This window comes from Monodelphis domestica, chromosome 2 (assembly GCF_027887165.1).
Source record: "Monodelphis domestica isolate mMonDom1 chromosome 2, mMonDom1.pri, whole genome shotgun sequence".
Lineage (NCBI taxonomy): Eukaryota > Metazoa > Chordata > Mammalia > Didelphimorphia > Didelphidae > Monodelphis > Monodelphis domestica.
Genome location: NC_077228.1, coordinates 321,150,652 through 321,163,082, shown reverse-complemented (window position 1 = coordinate 321,163,082; position 12,431 = coordinate 321,150,652). Strand labels below are relative to the sequence as shown.

General features: G+C 33.9%; 1 protein-coding gene across 2 annotated transcripts in view; it reads right to left on the bottom strand.

Annotated features, from left to right (window-relative positions):
- SMAP1 (small ArfGAP 1) overlaps positions 1 to 12,431 on the bottom strand; it is a 273,850-nt gene that overhangs the window by 23,524 nt on the left and 237,895 nt on the right. For both annotated transcript variants that reach the window (XM_001365363.4, XM_001365428.4), the window contains one exon: positions 4,300 to 4,390. In XM_001365363.4, the coding sequence (XP_001365400.4) occupies positions 4,300 to 4,390 (91 nt within the window). The remainder of the gene's footprint in view (positions 1 to 4,299; positions 4,391 to 12,431) is intronic.

Genomic DNA, 12,431 nt, shown 5'->3' with positions numbered 1-12,431 from the left:
TTATCCCTTCTCAACTTTGCCAGTTCAGTTGAATGGTGCATTAAAATAACACATCTTGTTTCTTTAAATTCAGCATAAAAGTGGACATTTTAAAGAATGTTTGCTTTTCTCACATATTTAAGTAGTACTATTTCTAAGTCTGACACTCAGCTGCACGTTAGTTCAATAAAGACTCCTTGCTCAGATTAGTTCTCTTTCCTTTTACCCTTATAGCCACATGTTTTTAAAAGCTTCTTATTGAAAAGACTTGTGAACTGTTTAGACAGCAATTTCTCTAGATTAAGTTGGACTAGCAAAAAAAAAAAAAAGGTAAATTTAAATCAATACCGTTCAGAAAATGAATATTATGTACATGCACTGACAATGTTTCCTGAGCTATATTTTCATTAGCAGGCTATTACTTAAATGTTGTATATCAAAATGATGGATTCTTTAGCACTATCCTCATTTAACAGCCTATATGACCAATAACTTGCAAGAAGGAGTTAGGGGAGTATGTCTTGGACTAAATTAAAAGGAGGTCAATTTCTACTCAATAAAAACATCAACTGACATTCTGCAGAGTTGATACTTAACCTTGAGTCAGGCCAGGCTGGGTTCATGTCCCTTCTCTAACACATAGTGTGGCCCTGGAAAATCACTTAACCTGTTCATGTTCCAGACAAATGAAACCAGAAGTTCTACAACAGTTCTTGCTCTGCATTGGTAAATGGTTTTGTTTTTATTCTTATGGGATACTCCTTACCCTCTGAAATCACAGGTCCAAGCAAACAAAACAATAATAATAAATCCATTTTAAATATTCATTAATATGTGCCAGGAACTGTGCTAAGCACTGGGTAAACAAGTACAAAGAATTAAACAATCCCTACTCACAACAGTCTGTATTCTAATGGAAGAGACAAGTGCATGTAAAATACATGTAGAATAAATGCAAATTAAGAAATATAGATTTTACACATACCCAAAGCAGTTGAATACAAGGTACTATGGGAGGGGAGGACACTAGTGGCTGTGGGACCAGGAAGGGCATCATACAAAAGAGGGGAATCTAAGCTCATCTTAGAAGAGAGACTTAAGAAGTGGAGGTAAGGAGCAAGTACATTACCAGCATGGGGAATGGTGAGTGCAAAGGCAAAGGAATGAGGGATGGAGCATCCTATGTGATAAACCAAGAGAAGTGCAGTTTGACTAGAATCACAGATGAAGCCAGGTTGTCTAGAGTTTTTGTTTTTTTCTTTTAAACATTAATTTTAGAATTAATAATGTGTATTTGTGCCAAAGCAGAAGAGTGATAAGGGATAGGTAATGGGGGTTAAATGACTTGCCCAGGGTCACACAGCTAGGAAGTGTCTGAGACCAGATTTTAACCCAGGACCTCCTGTCTCTGGGCCTGGCTCTCACTCATTCACTGCTGGCCCCCTATGTAGAGTTTTAAAAACTAAATAGTGGAGTTTATATTTTATTCTACAGGCAATAAGGAAGCCACTGCTATCTGATGCATAGAGAAGTCACATGTCAGGAAAGTTAGGTCTAAGCTTAAAGAAATTACTTTGGTGGTAGTGCATCGAATGGACTGAAATATTGAGAGACTTGGGGCAGGGTGACCCAGTTAGGAAGCTATTGCAATAATCTAGGGAAAAGGTGGTGAAGGCCTGACGTGGGTATGTGAAGAATAGAGGACAATGCTGTAATTATAAGGAGGCAATGGACCTACCTTTGAGAGAAATAAGGAAATTTTGAAGAAGGGAGGGTTGAAATGAAAATGTCTTCAGGATATCCGGTTTGAAATGTCCAATAGGCAATTAGTGATACAGCTCAGGAGAGAGACTGGGATTGAATATGTAGATGTAATAATAAACAATTAATTGTACAAAAATGGAATGAACTCTCTTACTAAACAATGAACTCTTCATCCACAATTATGATCTAGCAGGAGCTGAATAACCATTTTCTCAGAGATATTCTAGAAAACATTATTGTCCAGATGGGATAAAGCAATCTATACGTTCACTCTATGATTTTATGAGTTTAATCAGGCAATTTCCTACTCTGAAGAGTCTTATGACTTTCTGAAGATTAATTTTACCCCTTGTCTGAAATCTTTTGAATTAAAGTGAACTCAAGGATTGATTCTAGCCCAGTGTATCTCCTGGAGGTTTGGGTCTTAAGATAAAACACGTATGTACACACAAAAATATATACACATATGTGTTTGTATATGCAAAATGTATATATGTAGTATGTCATCCCTTGTATCTTTTGTCCCCTCAATCCCTCAATCTTTTGAGTACTGGGCTTAGAATCAATAAGAGAGGTCACACTCTCCCTAAAAGGTTGGGGAAGAGTTAAGGAGAAGTAAGGATTTAGAGATGTGGAGAAAAGGTGTGCATCTTGGGTAAGTAAAACAGAGAAAAATGTGAAAACAGAATTGCAGGTTGACATCTAGTTCTGACACCTATTAATTTCTATGACTTTGGGATAAAAAAACACAAAGGGAAAAGTGATTTATCCAAGCTCATATAGGTATTCACTGTCAAATCTGGGACAGAGCCCAGGAATTGAGACTCCATATGTAGTGTTCTTCTACTGTACTACAGCACTGAAACTGCGCTGGATGTTTTGACAAGTATTGGATAAATAACACAGCACAAACTTTACAAGGATAGAAATAAGAAGTTGTCAAGTATCTCCCTCCTTCCTTCCTCTCCCCGCACTAGAGACAGCAACTTTGAACAAAAAGATATATGTATATATAAAGCTATGTCTTGCTTATTTCTATTTATCAGTTCCTTCTCTGGAAGTAGATATATACAAACTACTTAATATAACCAAGAAATAATTTCTAAATTTTAAAAAAGAAAATTAAATAGGAAGCCAAAAAGGAGCATGATTTAGCCTGTCACCAAAGTTGGATAAGGAAAAAAATTACCTCAATTAACTAATGCTTCATTTAAAGAAAAAGCCAATTTACTCTCAAATGATCTGATCTTTATTTTACTTTACATATTAGTAGCATCCAAAAAAGCTTTCATTATAGAAAGCCTGGGATGCCAATAACAAGCATGTAAACCTATGTGGCACAGTAAAGCACACATTTTAAAGATAATTATAAATTATAAATGAATTAACCAGGTACTAAACCAAATCAAGTGAACTAGAAATGCCACAGCAATTTTAAAAAATGATTAGTTTAATAAGATAATCTTAATTTGGAGTATGACAGAAGTCTTTTCCCCTGTCCTTCACAAGTCAAAGTACAAAAGGGATAAAATACAGAAATTACAAGGACTAGCAACTTCACATAATTATGTTTACAGCCTCCAGTCTCAAATTCTATTTTCAAAATTACATTTATATTTTTATGTGTCTATCATACTACTTTTCACTACCACATTAGGAAATTTACCTCTAGGAGAAACATTTGCATGACACACACCAGCTTTTAAAGAAATGAATAAAATATGTAACACTGATTCTCAAAACAAGAAGGAATTTGCCCACAAAGAACGAAAATTTTTTCAGAGACTAGGTTCCACTAACTGCCTTACGTTATCCTTCAGTTTTTCTCAAACTGAAAGAAAAATTCATTACTGCCCACAAAGCACTGATATTGTTGAAAACTATGGTTTGCTTTTTTGAAAAATCCTTTGAGGAAGAATATAAAAAAGAACGGACAATATTTGTAGATAAACATCCTATAGGACTGGCACTTCTTGAATCAAAGCTTATTTACTTATAAGACAAAGTACATATTGTTATCTGCTAAGCCAAGAAAAAAAAAAGGGACATTAGACAAAAAATGAACAATTTCCAATTTCAATTGATGCATAAGATAAACTTAGATACTAGAATTATGTATGAAATATGGAAGATGGCTTTAGTCAACTACAATTACTTTTTCTTTTACATCAGCACATTATATCAGCCCACCATAACATAGTTACTTTAATAATAATAAAAATAAAAGCACACAAACACACTAATCCTCACTTTCGTATTTTAAATGTTGAAATGTCATAGTCTACCAAGCCTTTGAAGATTACTTTGATATCTCTCCTTTCCCTAAGGAGCTCATTACTTGTATTTCAGTGAAGACAGTGCTGACAGACACCAGCCCCCTTATTAAAGATTTCCTTTATAGTGGGAGAACTCAGTAGACTTAATCATAGCATTTTCAAATTCAGTTCATGGTATCTGTTGGCATATTGAAGATAAAGCCATTATGTTCATTTCAAATAAAGGTCTCTTTCAATAGTTCTGTAACAAAAATGAAGGTTTTTATTATTTATTACTTACCAAGTCCTAAAAGATCAATAGTGGGTTCTGCTGCTTTTTTTGGGCTGGTGCTTTTTTTAAATTCCAGATTCTGTTCTTCTTTCTTCTGAGGCTTCAAGAAGAAAATAATAAGGCTTGAGAATGCTTCTTAAATAACATAAGCTTATAACCATCCCCATTAATTCTGCAAACATGAATTTTGCAACTTAAAAGTAATTGTCACATATATTATCTTGGAGATGGAACGGTAGATAGAGCACTAGACCTAGAATCAATAAGGTCTAAGTTCAAGTCCAACCAACTGGTTAATGACTAAATTTTCTTTGACAAAGGGAAAATTTTACTAACAGAACTAAAAAACTTAAGATATACTTTCTTTAGATGATATCAGTTAATCTAAAAGTGTAAATGCCTGATCTTCAGATCCCTTCCTATTCTTATGGGGGAAGAGAGATGACAGATAACAAGAAGACTTTGATCCTGAAATATGACATTACACTATGGGTAGAAAAAAGATACCTAGGATTGGAGAAAGTCAGTACAAGGGTATATAGACTGGGGTTGGAATTAACCATGTGAGGAACAGAATGAAGGCCAATTTGCTTGCAATGCACTTTCTTCCTTCCCTCCATTTCATAGAATCTGTTACTTCTTTCAAGACTCAGTTCAAAAAGGTTTTTCCCCCCTAATACCCATAGCTGCTAGTGCCTTTCTTCCCCAAATCATATTCAATTTCTTTCTGGACAGGATATATTCCACAGCAGAATGAATGCTCCTTGAGGCTAGAAAATGACTTCACTTTTTATATGCACAGCACCTAGAATTACCTGATACATCGTAAGTGTTTAATAAATCCCTGCGGATTAACTGATTATTAGGTTTTTAGTTGAGTATATATACATTAGAGCAGCATTGGTGAACCTTTTAGAGATTACATACCCAAATTGCACTTCAAGCTGCCTGTGAGCCCCCCTACCCCCACATTACCCCAGACAGAGGAGGGAGAAACTGTTTGCTTTGTGCTGCTCAGCAGAGGGGTGGAGCATGTAAACACTGTCCTCAGATGCAGTGGAGAGGGGGAACAGAGGAGCTCCCTCCAATACACCAGGGCACATGTGCCATGCACGTTTTTGCCAACACAACATTAGAGTTAACTCAGCACAAAAACTTCAAGACTGATTCTTAAGTACCCCTACTATTTATTATGTGCTGAGGTCAAACAAGGTGTATTCATGATGGGATAGAGCACAGTGATTTTTAATTAATATTATTTAGGCCCTTATTCAAATTAAAAAAAGCAAAAAGAATTTCCATTTTAAAAGATGGCATTCAATTTTTTCACTTGATTCTTTGGTTTTCTAAAATCATTCAGAAACAGTATTTCATTACACATTAATGCATGGTAGAATTAACTTGAAATGCAAACCCTATAACCTTTTAAAAGAAATTAAGTACTCCCTTGCATATATTAGTCAGAATTACTCAGCTTGAATTTAAATAATACTCTACTTTGCTTACCAATTTAAAAGTCAGAAATTAATCTTGTTACTTTAAATATACTCTAATGAAAGGCATGTTGAGTAGATTTGTCTCTAGATTAGGCCTCTTAGCTCAAAGAAATACATCAACACATTACTTAAATAAGAATGAGACTGAATTTCTTAAAATCCTAACACAAACAAGTAACTACTTTGATTATTAAAAATTAATTTTGTCTTTGTAATATACATCCATTTTTCAATCATGTGTATTTCTCAAATTTCTAAAAATTTTAGTAAGTCAATAAAAAGAAAGTCTCACTGATACTTAGTATCACAGATCTAGAGTTTAAAAAAGCATAATAAAAAAGCTATAGTAAAAGAAATAAGGCTGAGAGAGTTTAAGTGGTTAGCCCATTAAAAAGGAAATAAACAGATGGAATGGGGCTTTAATCCAGGTGTCAGTACTCTCATTCCACCAATTATGGTCTATTTCATGTAAAACTAGATCTTTTAAACAACATGTAACAAAAGCGTGATAAATTTTAAAACAAAGCCTATAAATAGACTCATCCCTCAACTTCATAGTTAAAAAAGTTCTACAAACTATGAGCAGAAAATAAGGACAGAAAGATCTCTTTTTTAAAAAAAATATTGTTATAATAAAAGTTAAAAGTAAAATTTTCAAGGTTTCCTTTCAATGCTCTTAAATAAATAGGCATTACAGAATGTAAAGCATTCTAGCCTATAAAACAATCCTCCCTAGAGTAGACTGGACCAACTTTTAGTTGTAAGAATTAAGCATTTTCAAAACTAAGATAAATGATAAGTATTAGATTTATGTTTCACAGCTTGCTTCTTGACACATAAATCAATCTTTTAAAAACCAATATTGTCCAAGGGATACTAACTTAACTAACTATATAGCTGTGTATATACCATGCAACAACAAAAATCTCCGAAGAATACAAAAAGTATAGAAAAAAATTACAGGGGGTATAAGTATAAGCACAATAATGTACCTACAAAAAATGACAAAATATGATCAAAGACATGTAGGATCAGGAAGAGGAAGGGAAAAGAAATGGCCAGTCCATGTATTGCATTGATGTTCATGAAATATTGGAAAATCTTGGGTATGTCTAGTAGGTTCTCTAATGGAGGCTTATGGGATGTCATGGTCAAAAACTGTGCAGAATGAGTGGATAAGTTGTGGTTTGCACTGGTTGGGAATATCCACAACACTAATATGATAGGGCTATTGAAGAGAAAGTAATATCATTTAAAGCAATAAATGTCCTATTGTTTAAAAATAAAGTATACTTTAAGGACCTTTTACTCCTGCTGTGCATTTGAAAGATGTTAGATAGCCCAATACACTATGAAATTTGTGTAGGCAAAGACCCTACATGGAAATTCTACTTTCAAATGTTCTTACCTTGTGACATCCTCTTTGCTGATTGCTGCTGATCATTGTCATGCATCAAAATGACTGGCTATAGTGTGTTTGAAGAGCTATAGATGGTGGCAAATGGCAGTGTCTGATGATTTAGGGTATTGGGGGAATTTCAGTAGTCATACAGTAATAGAAGCGAAATCCATGTATGGTACCAAAAAAGGAGACTCACCTATAGCAGCATTTTGCCTAGACCTAATGCTAGTGAACTAAAATGTGATGGTAAAACAGTGACATTTGCAGGATCTGACTTAAGATCTATCTACTTCACAGCATACAATCATTTTTGGTTTATGAAACAATGTTAAATGATTGATCAAAAAACAAAATGGAAGTTATCATATTAATCTATGGCAGGAACAAAGAAATCTACCTAACTAATTTTGATTTTGAAATTTGCTTGTAAGCTGGATCAGTGAGTCTAAGTATTACTCATTGAGCCTTAAATCTATCCTACCTAATGGAAAAGGCAGTCTTTCAGCTGTGGAAGAGTTGACTGGTAACTAAAATTCTGATAAAGTGAATGAATGCATTATTAAAAAGGATGAATTAAGAACATTTTGAAACAAGTGATAATCAATAAAAATCAATCTAACTTCATCAATACAAGATCATTCCAGATAAACCCTAATTTCCCTTTTTAAAAGGTATCTAGATGAGTGGAATACTGTAGAGTATTAGGTAGATTCAGAACTAATTGAATGACTGGCTGTAGAGAAATAAATGTCTAAAGTGAAAGGCCCCAGAATTCTGTTCTTGGCTCTCTGCTATTTAGTATCTTTATTAATTATGAAGATATAGATGGCAAATTTGCAGACTGCAAAAAGCTAAGGAGAGCAGATAATATGTTAGATGGCAGAGGCAGTATTCAGAAAAACTTCAATGGGCTACCAGGATAGGTCAAAAAGAAAAAAAGAAAATATGAAGCGTAAAAGTCTAGAGTTGGGTTTCAAAATAATAATGATAATAATAAAAATAATAATGATAATAATAGTAATTTGGAACTCAAAGTTTAAAAAGCAGGCTGACTAGGGAGAAATTATGCTATCTTCAATGATCCCAAGTCATTCTCTAATTTTAAAAAAATCTCCCTGATATACCTCTTTTCCAATAAATCCCAATTGCTCCCTATTACTTCCAAGATCAAATATAAAAATCCTCTGTTTGATTTATAAAACACTTCAACATTTTCAAGGTTTAAAAAAAAATGTAGTCACCTCCATATACCTTTTAATCCAGCAACACTGATTTTCTTGCTGTTCCTCACACATGATAATCAATTCCCCATCCTTTGCCTTTTCAAATGGCTTTCCCCAGGTCTAGATCTCTCTTCTTCCTCACCTTCAACTCTTCGCTTCTTTCAAAAATCAGCTCAAATCATACTTTTTGAAAGCTGCCCCACTGCTATTTCCTACTATAGTTTATTATCCTGTATATATCTTGTTCATAGGTAGTTGTTTTCATGTTATCTCTTCCATTGGGAAGTAAGCTTCTACAAGGGAATGGACCAGTCTTGCCTTTCCTTGTACTACCTAGAGATTAACAGAGCATTTGGCACATATTAAGCATTTAATAAATGCTTGCTGATTGGCTACAGCATATTGTCAACAATGAACTGAGTGCAAGAAAAGATATTAAAAGATTGAGAAATATATGCTTTGTGATTTAGTAATGCGTAGGAATCTCAGTGAAATATTCCTATGAAATGTTAAAAGATCTAAAATAAAATACTGGAGTGCACTGGATGATTTTAGGGAGAGAATGGAGAATTCATAAAATTAAAAAAAAAACACTGGCCATAATTTTTACTGGTAGATACAGTACCTACTTGATAAAATTGCTGGTCCATAAAACCTCAATGTACAGCATGAAGGATATCAGTATCCCATTACACTTTGCCTTAACAGGACCATATCTTGAATAACAGTTTAAATTCTGGGCAACAGTTTTTTAAAGACATTGATAAACTAGAACATGTTCACAGGAAGATGACTAGAATAGTGAGTAGAGTGGAAATGATGTCACAGAAAGATTGACTGAAGAAATTGGGGAGTTTTGGACATGAGAAGGCTTAGGGGAAGGTACACAATAGTTTTTGTTTTTTAAACCCTTCCTTTCTGTCTTAATATCAATTCTAGCAAGAGCTAGGCAATTAGGGTTAAGTAACTAGTCCAGGGTCACACAACTAGGAAGTGTCTGACTGTCTCTGACTCCAGGCCTGATCCTCTATTTTACCATGTTACTACCTAACCTGTCCCCATGATAGTTATACTGAAGTCTGTGAAATTTATCAGGTGGGAAAAGAGAATAAATTTGATCTGCCTAGACTCAGGGCAAGACTGGGAATAAAGCTGGAGAAAAACAGATTTTGGACAAATTACAAAAGAGCCACCTTAGGAAATAGTGAGTTCCCAACCACTGAAACTTTTCATAGATCACTCCTGGAGATAGCTGTTCAGGTATAGATTAGATTATTTCTGACAAATCTTCCTTTTTTGAGATTCTCTGAAGCAGAGAAATTTGACCAGCATGTATGTTATCTCTTTTGGCTTCTATTTTATAAAGCTACCATTTCTTTTACAAAAGTATGCACTATATCTATTGCCAATTGTGGTTAACAGTCAAAACAAGAGAACATTCATAAAGTGTGTTTCTTTTTTTTTTTTTAAACCCTTACCTTCCGTCTTGGAGTCAATACTGTATATTGGCTTCAAGGCAGAAGAGTGGTAAGGGCTAGGCAATGGGGGTCAAGTGACTTGCCCAGGATCACACAGTTGGGAAGTGTCTGAGGCCAGATTTGAACCTAGGACCTCCCGTCTCTAGGCCTGGCTCTCAATTCACTGAGCTACCCAGCTGCCCCCATAAAGTGTGTTTCTGAATGGAATTTGATGTCTAAACTTAAACACTTACAGAAGAATTTTTGCCTCTATGACATGTCTTTAATAAATAAAAACTCGCTTGCATTATTCCAGTCTTGAACTTTTAGATAGATAACTAAGTTTACCAAACTTTCCCTTGCAGTCAAGGCAAAAAACCTTAATTAAATAATGAGTTAAAAATCTTGAATGAGTGACAGAGCAGCTGGTGACTCAATGAATAGTCAGTCCTGGAGATGGGAAGACCTGTGTTCAAATTTGACCTACCATACTTCCTAGCTGGCAATTCACTTAATCCCAGTTGCCTAGCCCTTACTACCTTTCTGCCTTGGAATTGATACTTAGTATTGATTCAAAGACAGAAAGTGAGGGTTTAAAATTTTTTTGAAAGTCTAAGTTCACAAAAGCACAAATGAACAATTTGACTTTTTTCTATTGATGTGTGGTCAGTAGAAGGATTTGGATTTGATATTACATCAGTTGTTTTTAAATGCTTCCTTTTTACTTTATGAGAATTTTGGATTCAAGACTGGTGACACTCTGCTAGTCGACAATTACAGTGAAGCATTTTATAAACATGTGCATAACAGACATACATTCTCAATTCCTCTCTATAGCTAATTCCTACATTATTTTTCACTGAGACGTCTTTAAAAATCTTAAAAGGTTACAAGGTTATATTTAATGAAATATTTCCCTTGTCAAGATTTACATAAATAATATAGATAAAATTAGGGCATCTTTAACTTATTAAACAAATTTTTATAATAAATAAGAACATGGGCCTTAGAGTGATTCTATATAAAATGTAATTTCCTTAGATTCATATTGAGCAGATGTCTCATTCAAGTCCTCCTTCCTATACAATGATAAAAGGTAAAATTGTTAAAAAGATGCAAGTGGGGGATAGTTGGACTACCAAGGCACATTTGTATTCTCTTGAACTGTTTCCACTTCTTTCTCTAGTTGTACTCACATAACTTGAAGCCCAACCTTAGAAATTGCAGATAATATTCATGGAAGTCTCTGACTTTATTTTTTTTCCTATCAAAAGGGTTATGTATGGAATTTATCTTCTAACAAATAGAGAATACAGTCGACTATAAGTAGATAAAATTGTGGCATCTATAATTTATTAAACAAGTTTTTATAACAAGTAAGAACATAGGCCTACTTAAAAGTAATTCTATAAAATGTAATTTCCTTAGATTCATATTGAGCAGATGTCTCATTCAAATTATTAAAACCTTTATTAGTAGAAGCTTCACCAACCAATCTGCTTGTAATTCATAAAGTTACTCTGACTATAATTGAATCAAAAATAATTTCGTTTCCAACTCCTACATTTTCTCCTATTTCTCTGCCATCTTAAATAAATAGTATATCAGTTAAACCTCTAAATTTTGCAATATTAGCTATCTTTAGTGAGCCAAGTGATTTAGATAAGAGCATTCATAAATGTTATAAAATGGAAAATTATGCAACTCTAAGCTCCAAAGAACTTATTCAAAATTTAGATTAATTTTTGTAAATAAAAAAATGTAATATTAGACAAATTATCTCAAACCATTGACTATTCTGTATTCAATATTCCTTTAAAATTGAACTCTAAGATCAGGGGACTTCAACCAAGACCATGTAAATATCATAGTCTGATTTTCTTAATTTACAGATGAGGAAACTGAGATCCCAAGGAGAAAATGACTTATCCAAAATCATGGAGCTATAAGACTTGAAATTTATAGCCAGGTTCCCTCTTTCAGTCTAGTGTGTTTCTACTCCACCATGCTACATTCTACTTATTTTCAGGGGGAAATTTTCTAGTGGTTTTGGTTTGAGGCATGAAAAAAATTAAATATAAAAAAAAATATTAAGCTACACAACCCTGTCTGTAGACAAAGTCCATTTAGAGTCACAATTTGGGGATATTTAAATGGCTCAGGGAACATATCATTCAAACACTCATTGGGCCAATATATGCTATCAATTTATAAAGTGTTATACCAAAGCTGGAGAGCTGAAAAGGAGAAAAGTATAGTCAAAGAGGGGATAGAATTAAAAAGCCTTAATGGCAAATCCCTATGAATAAATGAACTATAAAAGGTAAAACTTGTACACAAATGGTAGGCAGCCTGAATCTTAGTTGGTATTAAGCTATTATTTTAAGCTTTTTTTTTCAGTGAGATAACATTAAGAGATGGCATTATTATTGGAAGCTAAAAACAACTACACAGGGCAGTTTCAAAGGGCTTAGCCTATCATAGATAAAGAACTATGGTCTGTGAGGAAAAGGCTAATATATTTCTATAGAATGAGGATGAATTGAACATAGAATTAGCACCA